Here is a 17071-nt window from a genome sequence, read left to right on the forward strand (position 1 = left end):
AACAACAACAACAACAACAACAACAACAAACAACAACAACAACAATAAAACCCTTGTGGTTCATCCCTGCCAGAAAATAAAGTTCAAACCTAGACAGTTTTAAAGAACATTTGGTTTGATACCATGTTACATCCTCCATTATCTGGTCTCAGTCTATCTTCCTAGATTCAACTCTGGTTTTTATCTCCTGCTCACAACCCTATACTTTTCCAGGACCATTCACCATTTCCCAAAGACACTGAGCACTTGTGCCTCCAAGGCCCAGCCTGGAATTCTACCCTACCTATTTCTGAACTGGTTCGGCCTTTCAGGCGCAACGTAACTATCAGCGCCCCTAGCACCCCGTGTGCTTCCCCCAGGCAGCCCTGATACACTGAATGCTCTGCTGTAACATTCCACTGGATCTTGGTAACGTTGTGGAGTAAAAGGCCTGGCTTCCTTACAAGTCTTCCAGTCCTTCGGGGCAAGGCTTGTCAGTTTCTTATTCCTATGTGCATAATCCCTGAGACTAGCAGCGGGTCAACCCAGAGGCACTCTGAGCACGTTTGTTGAAATAACACATATGAGAGACCACAGCTTAATTGCTCAGCATTTCTAACTAAAAATGGGTCAATGAAGGACTATCTCTCTGGATCAATTAGTAGAGGCAGAAGGCTTTGAGTTCCAGGAAGCAAGAAGTCAAGGCGGCCCCATACATCTGGGTGGGAAGCAAAGGGAATGGGTGAAATTAAAAGTCAGTAGCCCTCGGCCACCTAGAGAGACCTAAGAGCCCGAATTCCAGGGGTGGAAGAATGAAAGGGAATAGCAGCTGAAGAGCAGAAACCTGCGTTCACCAAGGAGTCACATAATTCCAGATTCCGAAAGGAGTCTGTGGCCTGAAACTGGAAAGACAGCCCCGTGTTCCTAAAACCCTCCCCGTTCCATTATGATCACCTGCCAAGGGGAGAAAGGATAGCATGTGCTAAGTTCAAAGAGGCTGTGAGCAAATGGTTTAGGTTGAGTGCATCTGTCTTCTCAGAAGTTCAAAAGAACTGAAACTGCTGCCAGGGATGTTCCAGGCAATAAATTATCTGGTGTCTACAGAAGATAAGAGGAAAACTCTGACCACTTAGGGAAACAAAAATTAAGATGATTAAAACAAAAGCTTTCCTGGTTGCCTACTGTGTGGCACACGCTATTACATACGTTAGCCGGTTTGCACAGATCTGCTGCTGATCCCCATAAAGTATTTAAGGTCTGCATCTAAAGACCAGTGTGAGAATCAGCTGACAGGTTTACCCTGAGTCTTCAAGGACGAAGGATCCCAAAGACTTACAAGTTGGGGAGGGGGATGAGAAGGGAGAGGGGGACACAGCGGGAAGTGATGAGTTTGTACTAATAAGACAAAGGAGAGAGGTCTTTTCACAAATGGATTCGGAAGCACCACCAGAAGCCAAGAGGCACGTGACATAGCAAAGGAAGCAGAGAGGTGGTTTTGGAGCAACTCTGGGTTTGAAAGGCCCTTTTGCACCAGGAAGCCAAGCCTCAGGAAGACTCCATCCTCAGTGACCTACCCGCTGGCGTCCCAGGAGGTGAGGTCCACAGGGCTGCCCTCCACATACCCCTAAAATAAAACCGAAGTACAGCCTTCAGAACAGACCACTCCATCTGGGGCAATGATCTGAGAGATGGCAGACTCCAACTCTAGAGACGGCCATCAGGCTGCTCCTCCTTGTCTAAAGGATGGTATCTGAAAATCAGCCAAGTATCCAAGAACAAGTCATCAGAGTGCTCACTGGTGCCACTGTGCATCTGAATGTTCCTGCGTTTGCAGGACTGATCTTCAGGTGCCTTACTCAGTGTGGGCCCTGAGGGGTGGAATAAGGACAAGTGAGTGGGCATTCAAGGAAACCAATTTCAGATCCACAGAAAGCAACGATGTTCAGTAGCTGCAGGGGTGCCACTTATATTTGAGAGGTTATCCACTGCACAAGGACATCTAGGTGCTGAAATCCAGTGTCCTTCCAGCGGGGACATGAATCTGGCCAGAAGAAGAGGCTTCTTGTTTGGATTCACACAAAAGTGAAAAATGAGTTAGTGGAAGTACAACAGAGAGACATTCCTAGTTAAGGTTGCGTTAATAAGAGAGAACTCAGAACAAAAGTGATGGCTTCTATTTTGTGCAGAGCAGGGCATCCTTTAAGGTGAGATCAATCAGGACAGAGACAGTGACGGGACGGCAGAAAGAGTCTAGGTATTCCTTCAAATAGTCTGGATTAGCTCTGTGTAATCATGGATAAGTCACTCCACATCACTCATCTCCCGCAGTAAGATGGGGATAACAACGTCCACCTCATCTGGCTGTCACATGGATTAAATGCAATGATGAAGGTAAAACACCTAGCACAGGGCTTGGCCCTTAGTGGATACTCCATAAGTGGTGGTTACTATGATAATGGCCCTGCCTCGAAGGTGACAGACATGAAGCCTCCAACCTTGACACGTGAGGGTCACTGCAGAGGCAGCCAGCCAAACATTGGCTGAGCGGTACAGAGCCGACTTTGCGTGAAAGAACAGTAAATGCTTTCATTTCTCCAGCGAAACTGAGAGCAGCCCTCGTGGGAGTCAAACCTGTTGTTGGTACAGGTTGTAATCTGAACCTGAGCGGCCCTCCAGGACACCACAGGGCTTTAGGGAAACCAAACACAATTACCTGTGGAGCACAGTGCCCGATCAGGGCAGGTGCTAAGCAAATGCGAGCTCCTAACCCCTTTCCCCTGGGACTTTCCAACGGTGCCCCTACCCCAGAGGCTGACCCCCAACAGGCTGAAGCAAGCTGAAGAACTATTTTCCATAACTTCTGCTGAGTTCATTAATGCAACAGTAATAACAAATAAAATGCGACTTACATTTCTTAAGCATCTTTTATGTGAAAGGCCCATGAGGAAGTAATGATATTTTTCTCGTATTCTGGACGTCTCTCAACTCTGAATTTCTATACTACTTTCTTTCTATGTACCCACTTATCATATATCACTTCATTTATTTCTTTGTCATAAATATAAAATATTTTAAGTATAATAATCACGTGTGAAAAATGAGGCATAACTTTCTTCCTTGCATTAGAGGAAAGTATTTGGGTGTGAGTCCGTCTCTCTTAGTCAACTGAAGGTGAAAGAGGGATTTGTTCCAGAGTATTACCCCATCCTCCAAAATATTTAGCATCCTGTACTTAAATAAATTCAATATTCAGATAGCGATGATTTATTGAATAACTGCTGAATGTTTTATGCATGTTATCCCATTTAACCATCATTGCAAAAAGCAAAGGAAGTCATTATTCCTATTTGATGCATAAGGAAACTGAGTCTAAAAGACATTAAATAGCCTGTCTGAGCTAGTAAGTCTGTGTGAACAAATATTATTGTAATACCAACAAATGTTGCTGAATGAATGAATAGTAAGCTCTTAAAGAGCTTAAACAGCTGTGATACAGTACAGCTTATAAATACCGAATGTCATTCACAAAGCATTACAGGGACAGACTGTTTGGAATGAGAATTTACTGGAAAACAGGAAAAAAAAACCCAACTATTTCCCTCTAAATCCAGAAAGAAACACTTTCACTGAGGAAAACAGAAATCTTAGCTAACTGCTGCTGGATCCACATGGCCCACAGAGGACCACATGTTTCTACATGGAAAAGATTCACGAGAGAATAAAGAAAATAATGTGTGCCTAGAAGTCAAACCATAAAGAGGGAAAGGAAGGCTCTAGGGGTAAGGCCTGACCTTGATCTCGGCCTGACCTGTGAGGCATTAGGGTGAGAATGGAGTCAGGAGCAGAGAGGGAGAATAACAAAATGGTTAAGAACAAAATCTTGGAGCCAGACTCTGATTCAGATTCTACAACCTATCAGCTCTGAGACATGATGCTCGTCATTTCTTCTAAGTGCAGAGTTCCTCTCAAATAAAAAAAGGGATAAAATGGATACTTTATGCATAAGAGTCCTTTGAGGTTTAGCTCAGACCCTTAAACACAGTGGGTTAGTTTCCTAGGGCTGCTGTAACAAACTGCTACAACCTTGGTGGCTTAAAACAACAGAAATTCATTCTCTCACTGTTCCGGAGACCGGAAGTTCAAAATCAGTTTCAATGAACTGAAGTCAAGTTGTTGGCAGGGCTGTGCTTTCTCAGGAGGCTCTAAGGAAGAATCTATTTCCTTGCCTCTTCCAGCTTCTGGTGGGTGCCGGCATTCCTTGACTTGTGGCTGCATCATTCCAATCTTCAAGGCCAGGGTCTTCGAATCTCTATTCTGTCCTCACATTACCTTCTCCTCTGTGTGTCTAGATACCAAATCTCCCTCTGCCTGTCTCTTATAAGGATACTCACAATTGTACTTAGGGCCCACCTGGGTAATGCAGGATAATCTCTGCATCTTAAGATCTTCAATCACATCTGCAAAGTCCCTTTTTCCAAATAAGTTAGCATTTTAAGGCTCCAGGGGGTTAGGATCTGATATCTTTGGGGGAAGGGCAGTACATTATTCAACGTTCTACACAGTAAACCCTCAGTAAACATCAGTTGTTACTGCTTTTGTTACTGTTGACAGAGATGAGTCAATAGATCTATACGTACAGGAAAGGGTCTCTGAATGGATGAGAAAGTGAGGCTGTTAGCACTTTACCATAAGAACCGATAGGGAGGCCACCGCGGTTGTTCCCCAAACCCTCTCACATACAGGTATATTACCTGGATCTACATTGTAAGCTCAGGGTAGCAGTGGGAAGAGTGGGGACACTGGGGTCAAGCAGGCTTGCATTCAGATTCCACTTTGCTCCTTATAGGAGCAGGATGCTGGGAAATTCTCTACTTCAAATCAGAGTCTTCGGCTATAAAATGAGGCTGCCTGTGGCTCAAATACACATGTAAATGATGTGGCACGTGGTAGGTGCTATAAGAATGATTGTTATTTGTACAAATGAATCCACAGTATGTGCAAGGAGGATAAGTAAAGGAAATGACAGTAACCTATACACACAGGAAACGACCCCCAACCATCCTTACGTGAAGGCATCTCAGGCTGCCACCAGGCGTGCATCCAAGGAGAATTCCTGGGGGTCCCAGATGCAAAGTTGAGATCCCCCTTCTAGGACACACATGTTGTAGTCAGGCTTTTTCCATAACCCATCGTATCTTTCTTCTGGAACCCAGAGCTATGAATGACTTGGAGAGAGTTCAACATCGCATTCTTATGGCGAATGTGATCTTTGTTCTGATAACTAATGAAATACTTCTGACACTTAATGAAATGCCACAAGAAATGAACAAGGGCTCTTTGGAGCCTTGTCTGAGATCAGAGTAACTCAAGCCTAAAATCTGGCTCCAATCTTTTCTAACCTACAGGCAGAAATGTACATACCAGCGGGCCCGGCTCTGCTACAAACTCTCCCACTGAACAGGGCTGGAGTTTCCGATTTAGAAACCAAAGCATATTAAAACCCCGTTTATCTGGATAGCATCAGCAGGTAACTTCTTGTCAAACAATTCAGGGACTAAGTGGAAATCTTGCCTCAGAAGGTAAAGAAATGAAACTTTCCTTGTAGGAATAAAACAAAAAACACCAAAAACGTGACGTATCACTTCAAACAGATGTACCTGCTTTCTCTGCTAATTGCTCAGGATCGCCAGGGCGGTTAACCAAGGAGAAACACAGACAAGACCAAAGATTTCCCTTCTCGCCATGTGGATTCTGCCCCCCTGTATATAAAAAGACTCCCTAGGTATCTGAGGGTCAGGAACCCGGCATGCGGCTTTGTGAAGTTTAATTAACGGCAAGTTTTCCTATCCCGCATCAGAGAGCCCACTTGGCTCCAGGGGCCCCCCTGCACAGAAACACCACATTGCTCCTGAGTTATTAATGATGAAATGCAAATAGCCTCCAAGAAAGTGGGTGGGAAAGGAGGAGCTAAAAAAACAAATGATTCCTACTTGCAGCCAGGGACAGTTCCCCAGGGAGACAGGAAAGGGTGAGTAAAGCCTGTGATCTAAGCCTGATCCTGTCTGTCCTATTTCAAAACTAACAGCCCTTTCAAGTAAAACACACACACACAAACACTCGCAAATACATGCACATACATACTACACACATGCAAACACACACATATGCATGCACATGCACACTCATACAGAAAGTTACAGAAAAAGATATGAAGCTCTAAAACCCAAAGATAATCTGGTCAATGATAATAAAATAATCAGCCATGTTGTTTTTGAACAGTGTCTTATGTTTTTCAAAGTAATTTTATAGCTGTTAGCTCATGCGACCCTCTTGATGGGCCTGTGTGGTAGATAAAGGACATATAATTATGCACATTTTATAGATCAGATTAAGCGATTCCCGAAGGCCATCCAGTTAGCAAATGATGGTGCCGAGACTGGTGGTAGGGTCTAATGACTCCAAGCCCAGGGCATCCTCCAAGGTAAAAAACACGAATGCTTCCAATAGAAAAGGGCCAAGGCCCAAGGGGAGACCAACAAGAGAAGGTCAGACGTGTGGACGACACTTTTAAGAAAAACACGTTATGAGACATAAGTCTGAACAGAGGGATTTGAAGGGTAGTGATGCAGACGCATCCAGAGAGAAGGAAAACCAGCACATTCTGGGGCGTGTCTGAAAGCGTGTCTGAGGACTGCATCTCCCAGCCACCTTCTTCCCTTTCCTGTACTCGGGATGGTGAAATGCTGGTGGGAACATTTAAAACAGCAACGGCAACTCAAAAACACATCACTATCTGTTAAGAGACCTTACCAGATGGACTAGGACCCCTTTATTTTACAGACGTGTAAACTAAAGCCCAGAGAAGTGAAGTGACCGGCCCAAGGACAAAAGCACTGGTGAGAGCTGGAAACTGGGCCCTGGACTCTGGACTCGGAATACAGTGCTCTTTATTCCACCCAGCCGCCTCGGGCATCTGTTACCTTCAACCTCATGATCATCACTGTCCTTGGCTAATGCCACATAGCCAAAGAACACTGAAGCATAGGGTGGGATGCATGGTTTTCTTTTCTTTTGACGATGGGGACAGTACTGCTCAACTTCCCGTGGATGATAACTAAACATGATGTGGGGAGTGGCCAGTGGTCCTGCTGGCACAGAAACTGTCCTATTCCTTCCGTATACTTAAGACCTCCAAATGCAAGCACTATTATGGCAGGCTGGGTAATGTTCTCCCCAGCCCCAAAGTATCCACATTCTAATCTCTGGAACATGTGAATGTTACCTTATGTGGTGAAGGGACTTTGCAGATATGATCAGGTTAAGGATCTGGAGATAAGGGAGAGTAACCTGGATTACCTGAGTGGGTACGATGTGATTACAAGGGTCCTTTGAAGAAGATCAGCAGATGGCAGCGAAGGAGAATGACAGAATTAAGAGGGTCCCAGGAGCCAAGGAATGCAGGGAGCCTCTAAAAGCTGGAAAAAGGCCACAAAATTTCTCTTGAAGCCCCCAGGAATTTCCCCTGTAGTCCCGATGACATCTTGATTTTAGACCTCTGACTTAAGACTGTAAGAGAACAACTTTGTACTGTTTTAAGCCACTAAGTTTACAGTAAATGTTAAAGCGTTAATGGGAAACTAATACACTTATTACACAACCAGAGGAGCAAGTCTTCGCTCCCCGGCCAGTAAACTGTGGCTTCGTGAGAGGTGGCACAGCCAAACATTGTGAAAATCACAAGAGCATTAGGGGAGATTCACACCAGCCATGCACTGGATACATCATCCTGCTTTAAAATGGGAAAGGAGTTGGTCACCCGTATTTATGAGAATTTCTTTCTCAAAGAATTTCTAGTTCAATACCCTTAGGACTGCTCGATAGTGCTTCCCTGGACAAAAGCCTGTGGACCGCCCCAGTCTTGCCTGGACACTCCCTCTTACACAGCCTGTGCTCCAGACAATTTACAACCTCTAAAACAGGATGGGCTTGCCCATGCCTCCAAGACTCAGCCCCTGCAGTCTGCTTTTTGGGACATGTCCTCCTTATTCGTAGGCTCTGCTAAAACCTTTCTTCCTCTGAGAAGCCTTTCCTGGCATCCCCAGTCCTTTCTCCTCCCCCACTACCCACACCCGTAGCATCCCTCTTAAGAGAGCCCTGGGCATCTGGTTTTACAAATGTCTGCTTGTCTTCCTCCCCTATCCCACCAGCACAAGCCCCTTGAGGACAAGAGACCTTCTTGTTCCTCTTGTGTAACCAAACCACTGCCATCCCCCATCCAGCTCTTTCCCATCTGAGAAATGCATCCTTTAAGGAAGTGCCCTCCACCACAAAGTTACCTGACTTCCCAAAGAATCTGCTCCACCTCTGTGCTCCCACGGCCCTCTGCTCATCCCACATCCAGGAGAATCCTCCATTGTGGTGGTTTCCCTGGGCTACTTCTTCGATGTGGAGGTTCTCAAAACACACTTCCTTCCCTCGCCTATCCCTTCTATGTTTAGCACAGTGCCTGGTTCATAGCAAATACACAAGGAATGCTGATTGATTAAAATGAAAACACAGAAAGGTAATGCCCAGTTCATCACTATTAATTAAGCCCTGCAATCCAGAGGCAGCCCTTAAGAGCAGGTATCTCTACATGAAGGCTTTGCATGGCCAGCTGCCCACTATGGCTAGCTGCTGTCTGTGCTGGGCTTTCCACACGGACTGGAGTTCATGGTGGAGACCGTTCCAGTGTAACGCTAAAATCTTCGGGGTAAACAATGGAGAAAGATCTCACTTCTCATCTCAGACAGAGAGGTATTAGTTTACCAAACTTAGCTTAGTTAATGAGTGTTATCTGTAACTTTGAAAAAGGCTTTCTAGAAGCGCAAGCCTGAGAGGAGCATGACACAACACAGGTGGGTTTAAACCCTGACTTTCATGCCTTCCGTCTTAGTGACCTTGAACTAGACATTTTCTCTCTGACTGTCAAGTTTCTCAGCCATAAATGGTAACAACATGAGTCTACCACACAGGTTGTGATGAAGGTGAGATAGAACGCTGCATGTGAAGCACCTGCCAGTGTGCCTGGCATATGGGAGGCAGACTGCGGCCTTTACTGAGTGTTCATGAGTTGTCCCACACTGTACAGAGCGCTTTGTAGGAATTATCAAATTCATAGCAACCCAATGTATCATTACCTCTATAGGGAAAAGCTGAGCAATGCCAGTAGGACAAATGACTAGGAAGTGACAGAGCTGGGCAGAAAACCCAGACCTGTCAACTCCAGGGCTGAACCTTTCACTGTCATGCAATTTACAGCTTCTCAGGATGTGTTTGCTTCCGTTCCCTCCCATCATCTGAAGGTCTGGCTAATAGGCTGGAAACAAATAAAGACCAATATTTCAAAGAAAAACAGTAATTGAGAACTGAGCACAAGCTGCTCCTGGGATGTGGGTCTGCACAGACTCTGTAAGAACATTCCTGATGCAGGCGGGCTCCCACCCAACTGGAAACCAGCTCTTCTTTTCCAGGAGGTTCTGGGAAGCTGACCCCCACAACCTCTTTCTGACACCTGAGGGATATGACACACTCCACCCAATGGAAACAGTGGCTGGGATTTTCACAGTTGTGACTTTCATCTCCCAGCCTCCTACAACTGTCTCCAATAGATGAAAGTTCTAGACTTGGCAATGCTCGCTGGGGGAGGGGAGGAGAGCTCCCTACCTTGAAAATCTCTGAATTAAAGCCATCAAGCTTCTCATTCCCCAGATTCCAGCTAGTTCACATGTGTAACGATCAGGAAAAGTGGCCACTGCAGGCACGTGTAAGGAAGCCCACTAGGAAGGAATGCCTACCAGTGAGTGGGCTCTTTGCTGACTAGAGGGTGAAAAAGTTACCTGCGGTCGTCCTCAGTAGGAGCGGGGACTGCCTCATCTCTGACTTTGTGGCAGCTGAATCAAAGTGGTCAGTAAACATTTACAACAGGTTTCTGTAAGGCTATGTACTTGTGCTCCGGGAAGCAGGGACTCTCTCTGGATGCTGTTTTTTTCCGGACATTTTAGGAATGGAAAGAAATCCATTTGATTTTGGTTTTATAAAAGGGAAGGTCCTCCAGTAACAGGGGCTCCGTCCAGCTCCCTGCAGTGTGCAAGTATCCTTTCCAGGAACTGAGGGGAAGGCTCTCCTACTTCCGAGTGTCTTCAGTGTCATATGTATGAGTCGCTGCAGTGCTACACATGCCGCTGGACTCACCTAACACTTCCCACCTTTACCTACCCTTCCCCCTTCAGCCATCACAGGGACACAGCCTCGGGTATGGAGAGAGGGAGGACTTGCTTTTATGGAATCTATTGGCCGAGACCCGGAGGCTGAACTCCTCTAGTCCAGAGCCTCCCCAGGCTGCCACTGCTCTAGATCCCAGGAGAAGGCCACCCTTTCTGAAGGCCTTTTCTGAGCAGGCCACACCAAGAAAGGGCAGAAGGCAGAGTGCCCGGGCCCTGGGATCCAGGCTGTGCTGCCCAGAGGCCTGCCCTCCTGGACTAGATCCCAGTTCCTGGCTCCCTGTCTTGCTGTGTGACCCCAGTTCTGCACCTGGTCCTTCCTGATCCTAACTGGAACTTTCCAACACATTATTTATTGAGCACCTACTATAAATCAGGCAATATAAATACATTATTTCATTTAATTATACAACAAAGTGATAGGTATTATTCTTATTCTCATTTGAAAGATGAAGCTCCTGAAGTTCCGAGAAGTTAAGTAACTTTGCTAAGCTCAGGATCCTTGGTGAGAGCCAGTAAACACTGGCAGAATTTCTAAGGCTTTTTAGAGTGTGATTTGTAGTGTGTATGTGTGTGTTTTAATAAAACAAAGGCCTGATATGGAAGCAAGCGGACTCAAGAAGTTTCCAAAATATATTCTAGCTAAATAAATTTTATTTATTCATCAAGGTTGGATTCAAAACCTACTGGCTCTGTGAAGTTGTCTCTAACTGCTCCATCCCGCTTTGATTTCTCATCTTCCTGAACTCTGATCACACCTTTACTCTTTTCTACTGCATGCAGTGTTTCGTGGATTTGTCACTGATCCACCACCACGGGATCAGGCCCTCAAGAACAGAGACTGTGGCTTCTAATTTTTTTTTGAACTGCCTTGATGCCTAGGACTAGATGCAAAGATTTCCCCGGTTAAGAGAACGGAACCCTGCAGAGAAGAACTGCCATTCATTCTAAGCCTTCACTACCTAATCCCATCTACTTTTCAAGATGTGGCTTAAATTGTCCAACCTCCAAGCAGCTTTTCTGATCACACTTACTGTAAGTGAGCAGCCCTACTTTCAAAACAGCCATTTCAAAAATACCCATTTCAGTGAAAAGAACTTTAGTGCTGGATTCTGACATCCATGCCTTTTCTCACCATCTAGAGCACTGGTTCTCAAACTCTGGAATATGTCAGAATCATTTAAAATGAATTTACCTAGGTCACACCACAGACCTACAAAACAGAATCCATATTAGGCAGGGGAGATGGTGGGGATTGGGTTGCTCTACTTGTTAACAAGACTGCCTACCCCACTGCAAGTGATGTGTTCACCAAACCCGGAAAATTCTGTTAGACAATATTCAATTCCCAACTTCTTTCCCATGAGACCTTGAGGTTCCAAAGAGGTACAACCAGAGAACTATGGTCCCCAACCTTGGCTGGATTGCAATTATATCGTTGTCTGAGATTCAGATGTTGGTCTGGGATGTGACTAGGGTGTCAGGATTTCTAAAATATGGGAAGAGGATTCTAACAGTCATCTAAGGTTAAAAACCACCACTCCCTTTGGATCTAGACTCCAGGTTTTTAAAGCAATGCCTCTGAGGCTTCAACCAAAACAGCTCAGTTTTTGTCTGTGTGACAGACTTAGCCTCCATCTAACACTGATGTTGCACAAAGGATTCTTATACTTAAAAAAAAAAAAAGTTTGTAAACAGCTGCTCTAGCCTGTCAGTAAGAGCCTTGAGGCCCCCAACCTGGTTTTTATACCTTTGTGTCTGTCCCAGGGCTTTACAATATAGTAGATGTTTAATAAATATTTGTTGGAAGGTTGTATAGTTTTGTTTTATTTGTTATCTGGCTCCAATTAGGTTTTCAGTTGCCTAGCATAACAACCTAACAGTTTCTTAAACATCTAAGCCCTAACAGCTTTTGCCTCAAACCTCAAACCTGAAACAAGAGTGAGGCAGACAGCCATCCAGAGAACACACTGACGTTTCTCCTGGCGTCACATATACTATGCAATTCCTAATGACTGATAAACACAAGCAAATACGATTTTTGTCAGCGTGACATTTGTCGGCAGCCTAGGCCTCCCAGGCTAATATTTGGATTATTTCATCTGAAACTGTCAAATTATAAGAGCATGATAAAAACTTGTAGGAACTTCATAGTAAACAGTAACTGGCCCCTTGTCAATAAGTTCGAAGAAAAAATTTTCCTGCTGCCAAAACACATAGGCCAGAAAGCCTGCAGCCCAGGCCTACAGCCAACTAGAACCTGTTGCCCGAGCAGCTCTTCTGGATTCTTAAATCACAGAGGCTGGAAGAGAAGTCCCGAGTATTTTAGGGGCCTGGGAGTCAGCAGCACCTTCAAATCTCAGCTTTTCCATGACTTTAGGACTTAGTAGTCATTTAACATCTTAGGGCCTCAGAGTCCTCACATGTAACATATACTTCATCAGGTCCTTAGAGCCATGACTGCCTGGGTTAGAATCCTAACTCTTCACATATTAGCTGTGTGGCATTGGGCAAGTTACCTCACTTCTCTGGGCCTTCATTTTCTCACCCCTAAAATGAGGATATTAGCATGTATCTCACAGGGTAGTCAGTGTGAAGTGGTAGGAACAGTGACTGACACAGAACGGGCATTCCATAAACCTTAGCTATTGTAGGTCTGCAATTCTGAAACCAAAAGTTTTGAAAACCAAGTTTTTGTCTTTCCTTCCCATTATTTTATTCTATTTTACTTTATTTTTTTTTCTAGTTTGGTGTCAAAACTCATTGGGCAGCCAACCTGACCTTAACAGACGGAGGCTACTTAGGTCTCTTTTATCTTACATGATGTGGACATTCATATTTCACTGCAGAAATAATAACGTTTGATTATGGAATGCTGTCTCGTACCATAAAAGGAATGTCATTAATGTGGAAAATGTGCCCTGAATTATCTTTCTAAAATCTGAACAGTTCTGAATTCTAAAACACACTGGCCATAAGCATTTCGATAACGAACTAAGAAGCTATGTTATTATGGGTGTGGTCGGAATGAAAGGAGGTAACATATGTCAAGCCCTCAGCTTTAGTAGTAGCAGACTCTCAGTCCAGAATGACACTGGAGGGTACTCAGGTTTCCATGCAGGAAGAGAGAGAAGGAAGCATCCTTTCCCAGTCGATCCCTCTCTTCACTATTCCACTGGCAGGCCATGCCAGGCCTCTGAACTTCTAGCTCTTCACTTCTCTCTTCTATTAACCCACATGTGGTTAATCCTTCAGAATCCAGCTAAAGCATCTTCTCTGTGAAATGGTCCTTTCTCTCCAAATTCCTGCTGAGCAAGTCAAGAGCGTGTGGCTGGAAGCAGGGGTAGGTTGCACTTCCTCTCCACCTTCAGGCACCGGCAGAGACAGCCTACAGCACTGGGCTGAAAAGGACTCTCACACAGCATCCAGCCACAATGGGAAGAGTGGCCACTGATGCTGAAGTCTGAACTGCAAGTGACAAGAAGGGCTAGGCAGCCTACCTGACATGCTTGTGCCCTGCCTGGGATGGGCATTAACTTGGCTTGACCACATGTTATACATTTCTTAAGCACAGAAAGCACATCTTCTCCTTTTTGCTCTTCCTATAAATGTTTGTTTATTTCTGTTGTTAATGCTTTTGTAGTAATATTGTCTCAGATTCTATCATGGATGTAGAGAACCGAAGAAATACTGCTGAATGGAAGCCAGAATCTGTAAACATCACTAGATTAACTCACTGACAAGCTCTTCTTAGCCCCTATATTCCTACCTTTCCCACGGGCACCGCCTAGTATAACATTTATACTAGCCTAGCCAGGGAAGCTTTTAAGGGCTATAAAACTATTTTAATGTCATTATGCCATTCCTAGAGTTTTTATTTTATTAAGACTCTAAAAAACATCTCCATCCTTAATTAGGCATAGCCTCAAAGCTGTGTGTTCACTTAAAACACTTAAGAGAAACTCTCTAGAAAAGTTCATAGAATCCTGAAACCTTCAACCTGAGAGCATGTCACAGGCCAGACATTCCGCTAGTCCAAAGATCTGAAACTCGTATGAGTTCTTCTTGGTTAAAAAGACACCTTGTCTGTGTCCTCCGCTCGAATCCACACAGCCTGCGACCAGAGTCTCCCGTTCTCTCTGTACCAGGACAGGAGCACTGCGAGCGGTCGCTCCACTCCTGGTCCCCTCCCTCTGTCACTCTTCCATAGGGCCTCCCTAAGGTTGACACCTAAGGGCTTCTTAGAATTAGCTTCGCTTTGAAGACTATTCAGAACCACAAAGAGGGGTGGGAGTGGCCTCAACGCTTTAAAAGGCTGCAAAATAAATCAAAAGATGAAAGGAGATATATGGAGCCAAGAATTCCTCACTACCCGGCAGAAGCGATGCATTAACCACGCAATCTGTGGTGCAGAGCCTCGAGCGCGCAGGGCACATCCGGGCAGGGACAGAGGCAGGGGCAGGGACAGTGGCGGGCGGGCTTGGGGCCGGGAGGTCGTGTACCTTCTCTCCGCCGTGGGTTCGCGGCCACGGGCCGGCGGGTGTCGGCTACCCCGCAGCACCGGACCCTGGCGGCTGGCGTTGAGGCCGGCGAAGGCGCGCGGCTCCTCGCGGGTCCGGTGCAGCGGCACCGACGTGCGCACCGCCGACACTACGTGGCCCGCGAAGGCGCGCGCCGGGGCTCCGGGCCGCGGGCCGCCGCGCGCGCGGTACGAGCCGGGCAGGCAGGGCCGCGTCTGCTCCATCACGCCGCCGCTGCAGCTGCGCGAGCAGGCGGACCAGGGGCCCCAGGCGCCCCACACGCCCGGGGCGCCGCCGCCGCCGTCCTCGGGGGCGCCCTCAGCCGCCGCCATCCGCTGCGGGACCTGCGGAGACAGAGGCCTGTTAGGGGACCACGACACCCGCTCCTGCTTTGCCCTCAAAGGCTTTGGAGAACCTGAAAGCCTTGTCCATTAAGTACGAATAGGCGCAGGGCCTGTTTTAAAATCTGAGGACAAGATGAATATAATCCAGCCTAGGTTATATCTGTCTTTATACCAGCGCACTCATGAAGTATAATTTTAAATATTTTTTTTAATGGAGCAAGGGACACACAATGGTACAGGTGCTTAGGACTCATGAAGGTCAAAGCACACTCTTTGCTTTGGGTGCCATGGACTTGGAGAGCTCAGCGTGGTGCCCTCATCTCTTACTGAGGCTTACCCCTCAGGAGTCTCCCTTAACCTCCAGTCAGGTCCTTGAGATTGTAGGCCAGAGTGTCTGGCCTTCCGTTAAGCTGCTGGGGAGGACACTTCCCCGTGTCTCCATGCAAAGGGGAGCTGGGGTTTACAAGCCCTGCTCTAGAGCCAGGCACCTAGGGTCATATCCCTGTCATCACTTCTAGCAGTGTGACTGGGATATTTCTGAACCTCTCTGAGACTCACTGTGTTGTGAAGGAGATAATGCCTCCCTCCCTCATAGATCTGTAGATTTTAGTCAGGTCAGCCTTGGGCATAGCGGAGAGCTTGGCACTAAATATGTGTTTGTTAGTCACCGTAATGACAAATTTTCCTGCTTCCACCATAAGTCAGGAGAGGTAAAAAATGTCAAAAAGGTTTAAAGTTCTATCCAGTGGGTAATTCTACAATCCCCGTCATTTAACTTGCTGTTTCACAAAGACCTACTATGCCAGGCACGGTGCTAAATGTGGGTACACAGTGTTTCTTCATTATGCAAACATCCTCTGAGTACCAGCTGTATATCAGCGCAGAGCTAGGCCCTGAGGACGATGAGAAAAGCACCCTAGGTCCACATAAATGGCCTTGACCCAGCAGCAGAGGAGCTCTATGAGGCTAGTACAAGATTGGGGGAGTCTCTTAGGGGAACTGGCTGCCCTGGCTGGGTGACCCCGGGGAGATGAGGTGGTTGAAAAGGCATCAGAGGTGGAATCGCAGTAATAGCTCTAATTATTCAGGCACCCACTCAGTGCCAGGAATACAGGGAGTAAACAAGCATCTAACCAGAGGGTTAAGCCCAGAGCTGGATGTCAGAGAGCCGGTCTAAGAGAGCCATGTTCAGAGAGCCAAGGCAAGAGGTCAGAGGTAACATGGGGTGGAGCCAGCAGGAGATCAGGGTCAGAGCAAGGGCAAGACAGAAGATTCTGTTACAGAGGCTGCAGTTTCTTACCACCCATATGAGAACAATGTGAACAGCAGATGGGGATGAGCACAGGGATAATGAATACACGCAACTCATCACTACTAAATCGGGGATCCAGGAGAGAAGGCTTTTTGCCTGTCCGTTCTTCTCTTCCCTTACATGTCCTGAGTTATTAATATCAAACTGATGGTGGATTCACTGCGGTTGTTATAAAAGGAATTGTGCCCAGTCAGGCCACAGTCTTGATATATAAAATAATCCCTAAAGTGTGTGTAGTGGGTTGAATGGTGACTCTCCCTAAAAGACATGTCCATGCCCTAACCCCCAGAACTTGTGAATATGACCTCATTTGGAAAAAGAGTCATTGCAGATGTAATGAAATTAAGGTTCTTGAGATGATCGTGGATTTTCTGGGGGGTCTTATATCCAACGACAAGTGTCCTTATAAGACACAGAAGAAGAGACACAGACACAGGAGGAGGCCATGTGACCACCAAGAAAGAGACTAGAGTGATGCAGCCACTAGCAGGAACACCGGTAGCCACAAGTCGAAAGAAGCAAGGAAGGAGCTTCCCCTAGTAAGTGGGAGGAGCGCGGTCCCGGCCGCACCTGGATTTTGAACTCTGGCCTTCAGAATTGTGAGGGAATAAATTCTGCTATTGTAAGCCACCAAGTTTGTAGTAGTTTGTTAAA

General features: G+C 46.2%; 1 protein-coding gene across 1 annotated transcript in view; it reads right to left on the reverse strand.

Annotated features, from left to right (window-relative positions):
* The window catches only part of THSD4 (thrombospondin type 1 domain containing 4), a 549795-nt gene that overhangs the window by 454720 nt on the left and 78004 nt on the right, over nucleotides 1–17071 (reverse strand). Inside the window, exon 4 of the mRNA XM_039856496.1 lies at nucleotides 14744–15105. Coding sequence (XP_039712430.1) covers nucleotides 14744–15105 — 362 coding nt within the window. The remainder of the gene's footprint in view (nucleotides 1–14743; nucleotides 15106–17071) is intronic.

Source organism: Pteropus medius, unplaced genomic scaffold (assembly GCF_902729225.1).
Source record: "Pteropus medius unplaced genomic scaffold, Ma_sr-lr_union100, whole genome shotgun sequence".
Lineage (NCBI taxonomy): Eukaryota > Metazoa > Chordata > Mammalia > Chiroptera > Pteropodidae > Pteropus > Pteropus medius.